Raw genomic sequence first — 18,271 nt, forward strand, 5'->3', positions numbered from 1 at the left:
CATCACTCAACATTTGGTTTCAATCTATTTTTATGTCAAATTTGATCATCGTTCTTTTTATTGTTATTTATTTTGTTTTAAATCCTATTTTTTATGGGTTTTTTTTTATGAATTGAATCCCTTAATATTTGATTGATTGGAAACTTTGCTCCATAATTGGGAATTTTGCTATGTGTCATGGTTTTCAAATATTACTCGAGTTGACCGCGGTCTTTTTTTTAGTTTTTTTTTTTTAATTTTATCATTTAATATTTGATTGATTAGGAATTGATCTTTGTGTTTTTATTCACTTTTCTTTTTATGGAGTTGTTATGATCTCATGTCTTAGGTTACAAGCATAACAATTTAATCCGGGTTGACTTAGATTATTTTTTTTTCAATTTTGCTCTTCAATATTGAGTTTTTTAATAATTGAGGTTTTATTTAATTTGTTTTATATGAGGTTACCCTGATATTACAACTAGATCATATATTTTCAAGTAGGGTCGGGATTAAATATAATTTAAATAAAAATTTAGTTAGCACATGCCTCACATAAAACTGGTAAATGGATGCCTCCTTCACCCTTCAGGTAGTGTGCATAACGCCATGAAAACTTTAAATGTTACTTTTTGGGATGATGTTAGTTATGTCTTGCTACTCTTGTCATGTTGGTGAGGCAAAAACCATCGAACAAGTTATAGTTGAGCTCTGATAATGTGTTTTTTCCCCCTATGTCTTTTATTTCTCCTCTACTCGAACAAGTTATAGAAGTCTAGTTATTTATTTATTGAATTAAATTAGATCTTTATTTTTTTGATTGTAATGTATTTGACCTTAAATCCTTTATTGAACTTTTTTTTTAATTTCATCATTTTATGTTTGTTCTTATATTAAGTTTTGCCTCATTTTTTTTTATTGTTATCTATATGTATTTTTTTTATCTTTTTTTTATTAAAATTATTTTTGAATTTCATCCATCATCATTTTTTTTTCAAATTTGATCATCATTCTTTTCAAATTTACATTTTTCTTTTTGATCTTTTTTTTGTTGAATTTATTTTTTAATTTTACCCCTAATTATTTTGGCTGGTTGAGAATTTGATATTTTTTTTTTAGTTGTCTTTTATGCTATGATCTGACCTTATGATTCATGTTATGAGTTTTGAAGATTATATCAGGTTGGATTCAATTTTCTTAGGTCTTTTTTCATATTATTTTTTTAAAATTTTATTTCTATGGAGTTATCTTGGTATCATGTCTCGGATCATGGATTAAATAGGTTCACCGAGGTTGACTTAGACTTTTTTTATTGCTTTTTTTATTATTTTTTTTCAATTTCATCATTTAATATTAGATTGTTTTGAAAATTTAGCTTCATAATTTTATTCAATCTGCTTTCAATGAGGTTATTCTAGTCTCACGACGAGGTTATAAATTTAGTGTGCTAGCTCAGACAGACTCAGGTTGATTTCTTTTTTGTTTTTTAAAATTATTTTCTTTTTAATATTTTATTTCAATATTGTATTTGCCTGAAATCAAGATTCATATTTATTTTATTTTTTTAAATGCACCTATCTTGTTCTCATTTAATATTTACCTTATTAACAAATAAAATCATTGATATTTTTTAATAATATTATAAAGATTTGTTTTAATAATATTGACAAGCATACATTGTATTGAATTATTGTTAGGTTATTTTTTGCTTTATTTATTGTCAATAATTTTTTTAATCATATTATTAAATTAAATGCATTTATTAAACTTATTTGATTTTATGATTAGGTACTCAATTTTTTTTTTAAAAGACATTTATATTATCTTAATATCTTTTTTATGTTGAAAAAAAAAATGTCTCACAGCGGAGTGAGTGCCGGCCACCTATCCAGTAACTATACTAAACTAATATTCCAAATATAAGTGAATGGGCCTAAGTGGGCTTTATTTAAAACATTGTACTAAACGCTTGGCCCATCAAGGAGTAATAACTAATAAATGGACGCTTCGACTCTCTGCCTGAGACACACGCGTGAGAAAATCCTAGCGAGTAGTAGAATTAAGAACGCCATATCATCAAACTCCCACTGCTAAACGTCACTCTTCAATCAAATCTCTGACCGTTAACTCCTCAAACTAACGGCGTAAAGGACATGGGGGGAATGAAAACTACGAAAATGTTCAAACCCAAAACATAAACTTTACCGCAACTTTTAAATTCTCCCTCCCTCACTAACCTGCTCTTATTTTTTGTTCAATTTTTGCCCTAATTACACTTAATTGTTGGGACGAATCGATCAAAAACCCCATAATTGAACCCTACTTCCATTTTTTAATCGTGAGATTCAAAAATCGGTTACTCTCAAATTTTGCTTCGCAGAGGTGACATTGAAAACACATCCTTTCCTTTTTCCTTCTTTCTTTCTTTCTTTCTCCCCCCGGCAATTTCTCCGTAAATCTGCGTTTAATGCTGCTGCTAGAGTTATAGTTGAAACGAAATTAGATTGTCAGAAATCGATTCTCCTCAGCATTAATTGGATTGTTTAAATTTGTTATATTATTATTTAATTGAAGTTGAAGGAGGTTTTCGATCTGATCTTAGATTCTTTAGATTTAGGGTATAGTTCGGACAACGCTATAGCAAAGCTTATATGGTTTTTGATGTTATGTTTCTGTTAATAATGAGTAACATGTATTTATTAATTGCAAATTAGTTGTTTAAATGTTACGGAATATCTGTTTGTAGGTGGTGAGTTGATTGGTGGGAAGGGGGTTGGTTGTTATGAAGTGTTTGTGAGGGTAATTTATGGCAAAGGTTGCTCTACCGGGAGGTTCTTTAGGTTCTGTTAATGTTCAAATTGGTGGCGCTGCTGCTGCTCTAACTGATGGTACAATGGTTAAAAGGAAGACTCCGTCCGAACTGAGAGTAAGTTTTCAACTTTCTATTATGTGTTTTACAGCTTGTTTGGAATCAATTCCATGCTAGAATTGATTTCAACTATTTAAGTAGATTAAATTGATTTGATTTGCTAATTGAAGTTTTTTGTTTGGAATAAGTTTTAAAGTTGTGAAATTTATTTGACTTGTGTTAATGAAAATACATCATTTACCTTACTTGTCCTCATCCCTAATTGGGTAAATGGTGTTTAAATGACTTCATTTCCACTCAAATCTTAAGTTTCCAAACAGCATGTAAGGTCTTGAACTTGGAAGTTTTGATCACTTTTTGAATGGTTGAATTTTGGCATTTTCAACCAAGTGAGATTAGATTCATGCGCATGATGGTTTGTCTTATGTGTCCGCTTCCCTTGTAAATGTTGGATAGGAAGGGATGGAAGACTGATATTCTGCTTACTTGTATGTTCATTAATCAATTTCTGATATCTTTTTTATTTTTTGTTGAATCTCTTTATTTCCTTTTTTTTTGGATGTGTGTGTGGAAATGGGTTAATTGACCAGTTTCCTCATAATTCCTTGACTCACTTTCTCATTTTATACCTGCACGATGCTTTTAGTTTGTTTTATAAACACTTCCATTTATATGTTACGAAGCGTTTGAGGAGAGGGTGGGGGTAATTGAGAATTGCTTTTCATTTTGAATTGCAAGAACTGAGGATTTATATATAATACATCACATGTTACCTCAATGTCATTGGGACTGTCGTTTATTAACTGCATTAAATTTGAGTTCAAGAATCTTTTCAAATCTATTTAGTTGTAGTGGAGGAAAACCTCTCAGTTTTGTCGTCATTGTTGGCATGCAGGGAGAGCAGCTGAGGAGGAAAAAGGTTATAGAGATTGTAGATGAATCTCCAGCCCCACTGGGTTCAAAGAAGTAAATTACTCTAATTTTCTATTTCTGAACTACTATTTTTTTTTTTTTGATCTGATGATCATTTCCTTTTTACCTTCCAGTAATGGTATTGAGATGGATAATGGGCTTAGGAAACCAGATGCATCAAGGACTCCTAGATACATTAACACCCGCATGGATGAAGTTTATCCTGTCAAAAAATCCAGGCTTAGGATGCTTTCTGTAAAAGACAGTGCAAAGGTTATTGTATTTTCCAGATTAGGATACTGATGTTCTGGTTCTGATTATGTTATCATTAATACTTTATTCATTTGTTCACTGTATTTCCATTTACACTCAGGAAAATACATCAACTGAACAAACTAATAGCCTGAAGAATATCTCTGTGCTTTCAACTCTGGCTGCCAAGAGACAGCAACTTTCATGGTATTCCTTTTAGCAGTGTATCTCATCTGCAATATATAGACAGTTCCTTTTTTCCTCACTGGTTTGCTTTTCATCTCATGGCAGTACAGAGAATTCGGTTGCTTGTGATGAAATTTTGAAAGATGATGTGGTACAACCTCATCAAACAATCAAAAACTGCAGTCAAAGTATATTTCGCAGTGTTACTGAGCTTTCATCTAGTGGTGAAAGGTCATCTGGCTTGGCATTTGTTGAAATGGTATACTTTGCTGGCAATTTTTCTTTCTTGTTAATCAAAGTTGTGTTTGTTCTGACTTGACTTACTTACATAGGATAAAGCATTGAAAGGACTTGTGGCCCATGAACCGCCTGACACTTCTGGTTTAAATGCTGATTCTTCTGAAAAAGCTGGCAATCATGGTGGCAATTTCTGCTCTGAATGCCATATAGCTGGCAAAAAGGCTCCTCTTGATTTTACTTTGAAAACTAGAATGCGGGTGGCATCCTCCTGTTCAGTTAATTGGTGAGTTTGTCAAAGTACTTCAAAAGTTAGTATTCCTATACTAGTTGTTCTGCTGCCTCTAATTAAGATAATATCAACCCTTGAACTTATTTGATGGTTGGTTGATCTTTCATCATGTAAGTGTTTAAAACTTCCAGCTAATTAATTTTCTTTCTCAAGGTAATTTTTCAGTCATACTGTTATATTTTCATTTGTGATCAAAATTTGTTGTTACTTTACCATGCACCTGAAAATCTCAATTAAATGCATACATGAGTAATTGACAAGGTATGAGTAGCTTATGCTCTTGTTTTCAATATGGATAAAGGTTTCGTTTCTGACTTCCTCGGCTATTGATTCATGAAAATAATCATGAAATATGTGGTCTTTTTGTTTCCTCAATGACTATTTTGCAACTTATCTGATATGGCACACCATATTGGAAACTGTTAATCAATATGTTAGCAAGTTCCATGCTGTAGGTTGTTAATCAGCAGTTAATATTTTGCTTGCAATTTTTAGGATTCATAGGTCAATTATGAGCAGCACCTACAACGGCATGCCACAGCTTGCATCCCAATTTGGTGATTCCAAGGACAGTAGTAGCTCTGGGCAGGCAATGACTTCTCAGATCCTTAGTTCTAAAGCTTTGCATTCATGGGTTTACCCTCAATCTACCCTGCCTCCTGCTGTTATATCAGTGCTAACCTCATCAGCAATTGAGGGAGGTTGTCAAATAAAAACATTAACTCATACAAGACCTTTTCTATTCCCTTCCTCCTTTCCCTTTCTAATGTTCTTGCCTTTTATTTTGTGAGTGTAGATTTTTTGAGAAAACGGCAGCTGGCATGGGAGGATTCTTTTCGAAGTCTTTATTATATGCTTCGAAAGAACATTTGCAATATTTTTTATGGTATGTTTCTGCTCTTATTCTATTAATCTATCTCTTTTCTCGTCCTGCTTTAAATTCTGGTTCTTTTTTCCACGAACTTGGAATATTTTGTGCAAAACATGTTGCTTCCGGGCATCATTATCATTGAGGCATATTACTTGGATTTAGTAGATGTCAGAGGTTGTGTCTGCATATCAATAATTAGAACTCATACCTCCTTTCTGTGATTCCTAATTTGGTACATTGCATACTGAGAGCTGCTTGTAACATGGCAATCATACAAAAGCTATTATTTTGAAGTGATATGGTTCTCACCATTTCTTTATAGCCCATGAAAGTATTTTCCCCTCAAACTACAAGTTAACATTGAGTTTTCATGGGAATTTTTTGTAGTGTGCACTTCACAATTTGTGGTGATGTTCACTGGTAGTGATGGCTCAGGATGTACCAAACACCTATGTAATGCTTACATCTCCCAGTCGACAAGAGGTTTGAGGTCATTGTTGAGAGAACATGTAAGATCTCTGTTGATATTTTAATATTTGCTCATTTATGTTGTTGATAATTTTGCCAGATATTTTAATTTATGTATGTTTGCTATAAGTTTGTCATATCATGTAACACTATTAATTTGTTGTGTAGGACGTTTGTTTCTCTATGCCACTTTGTTATTCTAAAGTAGAGCAAGTCACCACTGAAGATTTAGTTGAGCTTTCTGAGATTGAGAAACAAAATTTGGGCCAGGTAAGTGAATCCTTTCCATATATGGCCATCTTGCATTTCCCTGGGATAAGTTGCCATCCCTGATTTCATGGTTCATTAAGCTCTTTGATTAGTTAATACTTTGAATTAATATAATCCAACAATTATTCCTCCTTTTGTTCTTTTAATGAATTAATGGTCCTAGTTAAATGCTTAGTATTCTTTTGTTCATGACCATTTAAGATTTGAAAGTTTGGGCTGTAAAGGATATCTAGCAACCTGTAGTAATGATGTATGATTATTACGGTTGGTGAGATTGTGATGATTGTGCATCCCAAGCTCGTACTTTTGTCTTCTAATAATTACATTACCTAACTGGAGAGTTCTGTACAATTTTATCTTGTCAAGATCCTCTGATGTTAACTTTTAATTCCATTGCTTGTACTTTATAATTAATATATGGTTCTTGCTAACATGATGCAGACTCGTCGCCTTAGTTCCTTGTCTGATGTTGATAATAGCCCACAATCACTGCTGGCTTTCTGTGGAAATAAGAATGTAAATGGGTTGTATGATTTTTTGTTAAATTACAGGTAAGTGCAGTGTTTAAGTTTTTTGAAAAAAATACCTTTCTGTTGAGTTTAGCTGTATAGTTCAGAAATTAATTCCATATTTTCTGCATAATGGTATGACTATATCTCGCTTCCTCGTCCTTGCCTTCAGATCTTCCCTTACCTTTTTGTCTGGAGTAGATGTTCCTGTATTGTACTCACCTGTTCCATTTCAGAATGCTGCTCTTTCTTCTCCGGAGGTGGGTATCGTAAATTTAATCTTGGACTCAATAGATAGAGCTAATAGTCAGAGCATACTTTCATCTCTTTTACCAGTTTGCCTATATTTGCCTCTATTGCTGAGTCTTTTCTCATAGTCCAACCAAAATTTTTGCACTCTTGTCAATCTTTCATGACAGGACCTCAAGGGTGAAACTTTCATTCACAATCAAATCTGATTCACTTACAGAACATTAGTGCCCTTTTATCGGCAGCTATATTATCCATTGCAAAGTGTTCTATTATATATGTTCTCCTTTTATGTTCTCTTTTTAAATAGTTTTCTTTGAAGATTTATCTGTGCTTTTCACCAGTCTTTTTAATATTGAAAATATGAATCTATTCAAAATGATACATGATTCTTGCCTCATGATGTTAGAAGCATGTTTGCGTAGCTGAGTATTGATCTTGTTTCACAGATAAAATGCGTGGAGGTAAAAAGAGCTCACCATATTGCTGCCTCCCCTAAAGAATCTACAGTTAAAGATACCGGATCCAGTCAAGGTTCATCCACTGGGCTCTTATCCAGCATTGAAATTAAGGATGCATATATTCCATCATGGATTGTTTGCCGTGTATGTGCACTCATGGACTCTGATGGGAGAAGCTTTGAGGCAAGGTATGATAAATTTCTCATAAGCTTTTGTCATCGAGGCCCTTATTTAGTATCACCATAATTACGTAGTTATTAGATTCTCAACTGTTGTTTTGATTTAATTTGGGTAATTTTCAGCTTTACAACAGAACGCACCTCTATTGGCTTGAATGTTGCTCTTGAGACAGCATGTGAAAAACCTGATCAAGCTGCGGTGGTTGAAGGCTTGCAAGAAAGTAGTCATTCTTTTGGTATTCCAGAAGCCTCCGTTGATCCTTGCTTGCGTTCAGGCTTCTTAAAAGGCTTGAAGTACAGCGATGGTTCTTATGTGGCTTCCTTCTCGCCTGTCTAACATTTTGCTCGTGGAGTCTCTGATAGAGACACAGCACTCTACATTTTGCCGATTAAAATCGATCCTGTCCCTGTTTCTTTAACAGAATTAAAGTAACTGATTGACGCTGTGTAGTCCTTTGAAATATTTATGAAAGTAGCTGACATTATGCCTTTTTCCCGTGCCTGTTATGTTGTGTGCCGTTTCCTTTCAGCTCCTTCCATTCCCTCTGTGTTTTTTGAGAAATGTTGCTCTTTCGTTCAAGTCTAATCTATTTATTCAACATTTAAGTGTTCATATATATATATATATATATATATAATCTTATTCTCTTTGAAACTCGATCGTTCAGCTGGAAAACTGAGTAAACAATCCTTTGATCTTGAATGAAACTTGGAGCTGGGCAGAATTATTTGTTTCATGAAGGAGGTTATATATGAAATAAAAAAATAAAAGCTTTAATTGCCTAACAAAACAAAAATAAAAATGTTGGCTCGGTTTAATTTCCGTAGGCTCCATTTGTCAATTCGTTTTCATATTTTGCCTTGTTGCTCAAAGAGCAATATTTACTAGCAAGCATGCACTAGTCAAAGATGATTTATGTCTTTTATGTTCTTAACTCCTGTAACTATACTTTGTCCCCGAAGGGCTAACCATGAAAATGAGAAAGCTCCTGTTCTGGGAGATTATGCCAAAAGTTCAAGCATTGTCTCTAAATTTGTCATACAGTTCCAGGAACATCATTCAAACCATAATTATATTAACTGCATTATTTTTTTTACCAGTAATCCATGCAAGAACAGGCTCCTCCCTTAAAATGATGGAACCTGTTCCGATCTCTAACAATCAACTCCCGTTCATACACCTTAGAAATCAGCTTTGTAGCGGTGTGGCAGTCTTCACATACCCGCAAGTTCTTCACTATTCGAATGGGATCATGACCTTTAGTTCTCATAATCGCATATGCAATAGCAAGCTTCTCGCTGTGCCTGTGTATGTTGCTTTCTTTTTCCTCTTCATCTATGTCAAACAATGCATCATCATTATTTCCAGTGTATCCTGCCAGTCTTATCTTCCCAAGGATCTCTTCCCACATTCTTTCAATCTGCTGAATTTCCGGGTGGCTTTTATCACCAATGGTGAATTTATGAACTTTCCCATCCATCTCAAACAGAGTGTAACCTGGTGGTTTCACAACTCCTCTTTCCTTCATCATCTGTCTGATGTTCTCAACATTCTCCCACTTGTTTGTGCGTGCATAGATGTTAGAAAGAAGCACATAGTAACCACTGTGTTCTGGCTTTAACTCAATCAAAGTCTTCCCAGCTCTTTCTGCAATTTCTGAATTCTTATGAATTCGGCAAGCTCCAAGCAACGCTCCCCAAATTGGTGCATTAGGCTGCATAGGCATTTCATTAACAAATTTCTCAGCTTCTGCTAACTTCCCTGCTCGACCAAGCAGGTCAACCATGCACCCATAGTGTTCCAACCTAGGCTCAATCCTATAATCTCTTTTCATGCTCTCAAATAATTTCAATCCTCTTTCAACTAATCCCCCATGACTACAAGCTGATAAAACAGCTGTAAACGTTATCTCTCTCGGTGTTAACCCTGCCTTCTCCATTCGTGAGAAGTACTCAAGTGCTTTCTCGGCATAACCATGCATTGCAAATCCAGCAATTAGAGCTGTCCAGCTCAAAGCATCTCTCCCTGGAAGTTGGTCGAAAACCCAGATAGCTTTATCAATACTTCCACATCTTGCATACATATCTACTAGTGCAGTTCCCAGAATCAAATTCACAGTCATCTTATTTCTCAAAATATAATCATGTGCTCTTTCTCCAAGTTCAAGTGCACCTAAATGAGCACATGAAGCTATTACACTAACCATCACTGTCTCGTTGGCGTGCACCCCTTCTGATTGAAGTAAAAAATACAATTCTATTGCCTTGTCAAAAAAACTATTTTTCGCATACCCACTAATCATTACACTCCAAGTAACCAAGTTTTTTTCAGGCATTTTATCAAACAATTTCCGAGCAGACGTAACATCTCCTGATTTAATATAACCAGCTACCATTGAAGTCCAAGAAACAACATCTAAACATGAAATTCTCCTAAAAACATAACTAGCAGACTTAATATCCCCTAAAGTAGAATACATAGTAACAAGTGAATTTTGAACATAAACATCATTATCAAACCCATGCCTAATTATTTGACCATGAGCTTGTATACCCATATCTAAAGAACCTTTTTGAGTACAAGCCTTGACTAAAAATGGGTACGTAAGATTATCAGGAACTAAGCCATTTCTCTTTGATTGGACATAAAAATGGAACGACTTATCCGGGTCTTTGCTTCCAGAGAAACCCCTTATAAATGAATTATAGATAAAAAGATTTGGGTTTTGGATTTGGTAAAAGACTTGCGCTGCATAATCAAGCAAGTTCTTGTCTATGCTAATGGAGATTAAGCAACTTGCAGCAAAAACATCAAAGATTGTGTGGGCTCTTATCAAGTGGGCATGTATGATTTTCAGGTGGGAGAGAGTGGTGCAAGATTCTAACAACGAAAGTTTTGGATTTTTTAGCTCTAGTTTCCTTAAAACTAAGTTACTAAAACCACTCATGTTTTTCTAAGTAATCTAATGTCTGTCTTAGAGACCACACAGGTCATTACTCTTTAGGCCCTGTTTCTTACTGCGGTGGGATCACTGCATTCCAAGCAGATGTCGAATTAGGATCTACTGGTCTAAATGGGATGATACAGTGGTGGTACTCAATTGTGTGGAAAGTGTAACCTCCCTCTGTTTCGTAGACACGGAGGCCTCACCATCGGAAATACACACTGGGTTTTTCTTTCTTGCGTTACACATTATATTGTTTCACAGTAGATTATTGTACGGCAGCGAAAAAAATTAATTTAAAAAAATATATTCAAGCAACACAAGCGCGCATATATATATATATATATATATATATATATATATATATATATAAAAGCATATGAAAAAAAAACTAGTCATGGATTTTAATGAGTCAAATAAGTTGGAATCATTTAATTAAATAATAAAATGATAAGAATCAAATTAAATAAAAAATAAAAACATGAAAAAAAAACAATGCAACTAAGTTCTAAGCTAATCCAATACAGAAGAATAAAATTAAAAAAAAATAAAATAAACAATTACCCAAGTCAACTCAAGTGAGTATAGCAAATCAACAATCCAGTTCATTAGACTGAGATAAACCAAAAGAAAACAAACAAAAAAATGATAAAACTTAATTCCCCAGTAAATCCATTGTAGAATGCTGGAATCAAACCAGAGAATCAATTAAGAAAATAACAAAAAATGAAACTCTAGCAAACTTTGTAAGCATACTGAACCCTAATACTCATATTATGCGAATGAGATAACCCAATAGAAATCAAACTAGGAATAATAAAATTCCAAAGATCAATCATAAAATAACTCAATGTTAAAGGACAAAATTAAAAAAAAATAAAATAAAAAAAGACTTGAGTCAACTTGGGTTAACCCCACCAAACCTGTGATCAAGGTGATGAGATTGGAATAAACTAATTGAAAGAGGAAAAAATCAGTGAAAAAAATAAACCCTAAAAAAAAACGATGTTAACTCGGATTAAGTTTTGAAATCTGCAACTCGGGTCATGAAACTGCGATCATTGCATTGAGAAAAACATGAAGTCCAATTCCTAACTAATCTCATGTCGAATGATGAAATTGAAAAAAAAATCGGTTTTACAAAAGGACTTAAAACAAAAATAGCAATAAAAAAATAAGGATCAAATTGAAAATAAAAACAAATAAGAGGACATTTTATATTTTTAGATTGAAGGATGAAATTAAAAAAAAATTAATTTTTTTTTAAAAAATAAAAAAATAGCAATTAAAAGGAGGACTAAATTTGAAAAAAAAGATGACAACCTACAATCGAAAACAATTTTAGATTTTAAAAAAAGATCGAGAACAAAAATTTAGCAAATAAAAGAATGAGAATTGAATTTGAAATGAAAATAAAATAAAATGAGAGGATAACTCTAAAATTTGAAATATCCAACATGAATTTCAAGTAAAAGTGAGAGAAAAGAGGGAAAGAAAAAAAAATGACTGACAACACATCATCGTGAATCAGCCGCATGTGTCATCCTTTATGAAAAATCATGTCATGGCACATCCAACACTACCATGGATGATCGGGTTAGGCCACCAGAGGAGGTCGCATGCATTGCCAAAGTGTTGTGGCCTCTCTAACTCTCTAACGTGTGTATTGTATGAGCTAACTTTTTTTACCTGGCCCATTAACTTCAATCCCCCCATATTCGTTTCATAATCCAATTGGGTACCTAAAACCTTAATTGCTTCAAATAAATAAAATTTAAATATATTTCGACAAACTAAAATTTATATATATATATATATATATAAAGCACTTTGGATTAATCTGATTTGTCTCATGGTGAACAATAAGTTCATTATGAGACATAGTTTTTTTATATATATAATTATAATTGTAATGGAATGTGAAATTCTTTTAGGGCCAATTATGACCCATCTTACTGACTATAATTTGGCATCTCATTACCTAAAACACTGAACAAATCCTCCCTAGAGTACACTGGAACCTACCTCCTCCTCAGAACCCAAAACAGGAAGGAAGGATCCTTCTCACCGAATTTCGGGCCGAAAAGATACAATGGACGTTCTTCCCTCTCCTGATCCGAATACCTAAAATACTCTTGAAGCCTCATCTCCACGGTTGAAATTGATATCTAAAAACATTCTTTATCGATTTAAGATTTTAAAAGAAGTTTTTATATATATATATATATATATATATATATATTAAATTAATTATTTTTTAAGAAATTAAGTATGGTTGAAAAAAAAAGTTCAAACACGTAAGTCTAGACCTATTTTTTAAAGTCTTCCAGCCAATTGTTTTTTTTTTTCAATAAGGTACATGATAAGTTGTTTGAAAACTCAAAATCTAGCCATTATAGAGCTAGTTAAAAATTTGAGTTGTGTCAATTTTTTATTAAAAAAACTCAATTTTTAATCTATTTTTACCAATAAACACCTCAAAAACATTCTTATAACTTCAAGAAACTAATCTCCTAACTCAAATTTTTTTTTTTCCAAATTGATTGAAAAACACAACTAAACTAAAAGAAAACACTTTTCTCAACCCTAATCTACCTTTTCGGACGATACAAAATCTTAAAAACACGTCAATAACACTCATTTGAAGAGGAACACTTTGACATAAAGTTTGATATTTTTTCCAATGAAATTGGGCCTGTCGACTTCTTTCTCTTTTCTTTTTAGCTCGTAGACTAAAACATGAAGAAAATAAAGTTCTAGAGCAAAAAATATAAAAACCTCATGAAATAGGGATTAAAAATGAAAAAAACATTAGGGACTGAATATGCTAAAAGAGCACCTCAACTATAAAAAAGAGTATGGGAATTTGTTCCGGTGTCAATTTTGATCCTCGGAGTCTTAATTATATTTAATCAAGAAAATCAAATTTAATTTTATTAAAACGAACATCAATTTAATATATATATATTTTTTTTTACAGTTCTCATTGCAAAGTTAACTGAGGAAAAACAAAAGGGTAACCTTAAATTAACTAAATGTTGAAGCATCACATTAAAAAAATTAACTGAAAAAAATAAAATAAAATAAAAAGTTAAAAAATAACTGTGGATCCATAATGCTTCTTTTTTTTGCCCTTTTCAGAGCACAGTAACATATTAAGTCCTCTTAATTTTCTTCTTAATAAGCAGGTGATGGGTTTTCAACCAGGACAGCAGTTATGTTCATTTAGCAGTCTTGACTCTTAAGACAACAAATTCTTTTGGTTTTTATTTTCCAATACAGATTTAATGTTACTGCCATTTTAAAAAAATAAAATAAAATTCAGATATATATATATATATATATATATATATATATATATATATATAAAGAGGTGTTGTTTAGAAAGCAGCTACTACTACAATCATAAACACCTATTCATTTTGTTGTTTCCATTTTTGATTCCTGAACTCCCTCCCATTCACATATGAGACCTGAGATTGACAAATAAACATTCATTTCAATTACTACAATTCTGAGCATCTGAATGTATGTATACCAAAACAATAGAAAGAATGATTCAACATTTCATTCGCCAAAAAACTGAACAGGGAAAAGGATCCGTTTCCACCAGAAGGAAGAGCGAGGCTCAAGCTTGAATTCTTGAGAGGAAAATATGTTCTTCAAGCATCTACATTCCATTGCAAGATCATGGTTTAAAGAGGAGCAGGAATATGACGTACGCCTGTGTTTGTTCCAGAGTAAGTTGCTGTCCCATTCCCACGCATCCAGCCTTTGTGGGGTTTGTTTAGAAAGAGAACTTGAAAGCACCAGCATGGGAATCAGTCACTGAGTCCCAGAAGGAAAGTTTTCTCTCTTGGGCCTTCTTCTCCTCTGCTTTCTGCACCAATTGATCGATAGTTCCAGGGAAAGTGGACTCAATAGCATTCTCAAACTTATCATGCAAATTCACACGGTCTCGAGTTCCAGACACTAGTTCCCCTGCATTTGGCCTCTTAAGAAAATCCAAAACATTCAGCAGATTTCTCCTGCAACGCACTAGATAAGTCAGTTGCAACCAATGGGTATTGGTTTCTCATATCCTAAAATATGAAGCAACAGTCTTTTCTCTATACAAAAAATAAAGGGTAGAGCCAGGGCTTTGGAAATGGGTAGGCCATGTTAAAAAGACGAGTACTGGGAAAGGAGATTGAAGTAAAGTGCAAGACAAGAATTAAAATAGATTTTCTTATTTTATTTTGTGTGTCAGGTGTGGATTAACCAATGTAACTGATTCACCAGCTTCTTATATAGTCCATGTCTTCTTGATGAACTTCTTTAAACAGTGACAACGGAAATTAATGAATTCCCACCCTCTAGAGAATAGTTTCTTCTACTGCTTAGTTTATGTAACATCTCAAGGTATACATGGCAAAGGATGGGATAATCTAATGAAATTCATTACTTTCAATCCAGAGAATCAAAGACTTTACTTGAAAATTGGCTCCAGCATATAAACTGAATAAGCTAAAATAAATTCATTTTCTTAAACCGAGGTCTCAACTATATCAATTGATTCTTGTCACCGACCTACCATCATTGCACTTCCTATCCATGAACACTGGGTTTGCTGTGGTAAGTTTTCGTCATTCAGTTTCATGAATCATATCTCTACTTGTCAGCTTCAGAAGTTACACTATGAGAGAGCAACTCTATTCTTTTAAAAGTCTATTTAAGAACTATCATCAAACCTTTTACTCAACCAATGATGTCTACAGATGAACTTTCTAAAGTTAAATTCTAAGAACTATCTAAATTATAGATAATTAAAAACAAAACAAAAGTACCTGCTGACATAATTCTGTGTAATAGCAATGGATTCTTCCAAGTTGATTACCAAATGCCACCAACCATTGGGCACAAAGATCACTTCACCAGCCTTACAGATGCACTCAATAGGTCTCCTTTTCAAGTTCCTTGTTGCACCATAAAAGTTCATGAACCATTCCATTATGGAAACAGGACATGCTACCTCTGCACCATCCGGGCTTGGATAAACACCAGGAGGTACCACATCAGGTGGGAACAAAATCCACTTCTTAGACCCCTTAATCACTGCATTCCAAGCAGATGTAGAATTAGGATCTATGTGAAATGATGAGCCAGATCCTGCAGGGCCAATTATGACCCACCTATAATCCGGCCTCTCATTACCTAAAACACTAAACAAATCCTCCCTAAAGTACAATGGAACCTCATATTCAGAACCCAAAACAGGAACCTTCTCAGCGAATTTCGGGTCAAAAAGATACAATGGACGTTCCTCCCTCACCTGATCCGAATACCTAAAATACTCTTGAAGCCTCATCTCCACCGGCCCAGCTGCAAACTTCACATCACCACACACACTAACCAAATAATCCTTATCCCACTTCTGCAATGCAGCCCAATTATCGATACACCCTTCCAACAATACCGGCTTATTTGGCTCCTCAAAATTCATCACAAATTCCTCAACAGCAATACCTTTCTTTCTAACAATATTATCTCTCTCAAGCCATTCAGGTTTCATTTCAAGACTAGCACATAACCAACTTTGAAAAAGATAATCAGAATAAAAATCTCTAACTTTCAAACTTGAGCAGCCATTAACGTCAAATAAAGGGTAAATGCCAGCAATATAAGTAGACTTCCATGACCCATTAAACAGAAACTCGCCATTTAACTTATCCAATACAAGGTTTCTCCATAAAGGCTCATGATTAGTGAAAACGTAAAATGACTTGCTAACAGTAGCTAAAACTCCTAACTGGGTTCCATCAAGAAATCCTAAAATATCAAGAACTAACTCATCAGTCAAAATTTGAAGATTACCTAAACCGGTGTTTCTTGAGTTAATAGAGCCTCGATTGAAGTAAAGATTGCCAAGTGGCTGAACCCCATAAGTATTTGATGGAGCTGAGGTTTTTAGATTAAACCCTTCAGTGTCTTCTTCTAGTTCATCTTGTTCACTAGGATCTTCTTTGGTTTCTTGTCTTTTGTTTCTTGTTTTCGTTTTGGGTTTTTTGAGTCTCTTCTTTTTTATGATTCGAGACAATAAGTTCGTGGAAGTTAGCATTGTAATGAGAGAATATAGGGTGCTGTGGCCGCCTTCTTCAGGTTCTGAAAGGAGGCAAAGATTGAAGACGTTCAAGGGTTTTAGTAAAGCCAAAGGATCCACTGGTTGCTTTAGGCGTTTCGACGTGTTCCTTTTTTCATGCATGGAAAGAAACGTTTTTGTTCTTTTATAATTTCTTTTTTTCCCCTTAATTTCGTGAGTTAAACACCGGACTTAAAATATAGCATCAAGCAAGGAAAGCTAATTTACATTGGGAAAACATGTCATCGCGTTTGTTTTATGTAAAAACTTTGACATGAATATATATATATATATATATATATATATATATATATATATATATATATATATATATATTATTTTCTTCATATTTTATAAGAATTAATCAATTCAATCACTTTTAAAAATTATAAATTTTATAAAATATTTTCACATGATAATTTATTTTTAAAATCATCTAATAATATCAACAATTATTATCAACATCACTACCACTACAATGAACTTCACACACTATTGTCATTGTTGTTACCATTATCATTGGTGAGTTTCTTGAAACATATATACGTAATAAAAACAATAAATTAAGTTTTTTTAGGAATTTCAGAGATCTTATTAGACAAATATAAAATTATTTAAAGTTTATATGAAGATTACTTAAAGATTAAATGTTTTTTTTGGCTTTGAATAATTGTTTCAAAACCAGGTTGTCGCAAACCACAAGTCGTTCAAGTATCCAATCTAATCGGCATAAACCATGAGTAAGAAATCTCTTAAACTCTTTTAGGAGAGAGATTGCAATACCTTTAAGTTTTAACTCTTTTATTTTGTGTTTATATATTTATATTGTACTGTTATAATATCAAGTACAAAAAATACAAGACATATCATTCCATTTATAGTAAAACCTAAAAAATTTATGAATTATAAAATAGTAATTTGTCCTTTAAACAATATCACATATAGTATTTTTTGATAATTTTAAAAATTTATTCAATCAAATCCCTACTTGATTTTTCTAGGTCTAGAGAATTGTAGTTTATTAATTGCATGCTAGTCCTCAATTTTTAAAATTTATTTACCATCAAGTTACACTTAATTAACCATCCCATTTTAATTTTTAACCAATAGTTTTTATATGCGTGACTTATTAGGTTCCATAATAAGATAGTCAGGATATAAATCACAATCCTAAATAAAATAGGATAAAATAAATTAAAGAATTTAATATATTATTAATTCAACGATTGATTGATTGATATTTTAATATCAATATAATGTCTAGTAACATGTTATGATCTCAAAATATTAGAAAAGTCATAAGTGGTATAACTTAATATTTTAGTGACTAGTTTCTCAGTTAATTATTGCTTCTTCATCAAGAATGTTCTGATTTAGACATTATAACATAAAATTTGTTTTCTTTGTTAAATTATTTTAGTTCTCAACACTACAGTCATTGATTATTTGAATAAGATTTAAAACTTTTTTCAAA

The 18,271-nt window shown here is 32.9% G+C and overlaps 3 protein-coding genes across 4 annotated transcripts; 1 reads left to right on the forward strand and 2 right to left on the reverse strand.

Moving 5' to 3' along the window:
• Positions 1-2,060: 2,060 nt before the first annotated feature.
• On the forward strand, positions 2,061-8,230 carry LOC133676959 (uncharacterized). The gene is made up of 15 exons (XM_062098782.1): positions 2,061-2,361; positions 2,726-2,905; positions 3,744-3,814; positions 3,895-4,033; positions 4,134-4,219; positions 4,304-4,457; positions 4,531-4,721; positions 5,223-5,428; positions 5,524-5,613; positions 5,986-6,107; positions 6,235-6,336; positions 6,778-6,887; positions 7,018-7,105; positions 7,544-7,743; positions 7,858-8,230. Exons 2-15 carry the CDS (start codon positions 2,786-2,788, stop codon positions 8,069-8,071), a joined length of 1,893 nt encoding a protein of 630 aa, XP_061954766.1. The 5' UTR covers positions 2,061-2,361; positions 2,726-2,785; the 3' UTR covers positions 8,072-8,230.
• Positions 8,231-8,712: 482 nt separating this feature from the next.
• Positions 8,713-10,914, reverse strand: LOC133677093 (pentatricopeptide repeat-containing protein At5g06540). Its single transcript, XM_062098929.1, has one exon. It carries the CDS (start codon positions 10,680-10,682, stop codon positions 8,829-8,831), a length of 1,854 nt encoding a protein of 617 aa, XP_061954913.1. The 5' UTR covers positions 10,683-10,914; the 3' UTR covers positions 8,713-8,828.
• Positions 10,915-14,158: 3,244 nt separating this feature from the next.
• On the reverse strand, positions 14,159-16,894 carry LOC133676469 (arginine-specific demethylase JMJ22). 2 transcript variants are annotated; one of them, XM_062098133.1, is made up of 2 exons: positions 15,506-16,894; positions 14,159-14,707 (listed from the first exon to the last, which is right to left on the reverse strand). In XM_062098133.1, the coding sequence occupies exons 1-2, from the start codon at positions 16,774-16,776 to the stop codon at positions 14,467-14,469; spliced, it is 1,512 nt and encodes a 503-aa protein (XP_061954117.1). In that variant the 5' UTR covers positions 16,777-16,894; the 3' UTR covers positions 14,159-14,466. The 2 variants fall into 2 exon arrangements, with proteins under 2 accessions (XP_061954117.1, XP_061954118.1); XM_062098134.1 differs by having other exon boundaries at positions 14,552-14,717.
• Positions 16,895-18,271: the final 1,377 nt, after the last annotated feature.

Source organism: Populus nigra, chromosome 17 (assembly GCF_951802175.1).
Source record: "Populus nigra chromosome 17, ddPopNigr1.1, whole genome shotgun sequence".
NCBI lineage: Eukaryota > Viridiplantae > Streptophyta > Magnoliopsida > Malpighiales > Salicaceae > Populus > Populus nigra.

Coding starts and splice junctions, on each gene's coding strand:
- LOC133676959 (XM_062098782.1), top strand. CDS start 2,786: ATGGCAAAGGTTGCTCTACCGGGAGGTTCTTTAGGTTCTGTTAATGTT. Junction 2,906..3,743: donor AGACTCCGTCCGAACTGAGA/GTAAGTTTTCAA, acceptor GTTGGCATGCAG/GGAGAGCAGCTGAGGAGGAA. Junction 3,815..3,894: donor GCCCCACTGGGTTCAAAGAA/GTAAATTACTCT, acceptor TTTACCTTCCAG/TAATGGTATTGAGATGGATA.
- LOC133677093 (XM_062098929.1), bottom strand. CDS start 10,682: ATGAGTGGTTTTAGTAACTTAGTTTTAAGGAAACTAGAGCTAAAAAAT.
- LOC133676469 (XM_062098133.1), bottom strand. CDS start 16,776: ATGCTAACTTCCACGAACTTATTGTCTCGAATCATAAAAAAGAAGAGA. Junction 14,708..15,505: donor ACACAGAATTATGTCAGCAG/GTACTTTTGTTT, acceptor AGTGCGTTGCAG/GAGAAATCTGCTGAATGTTT.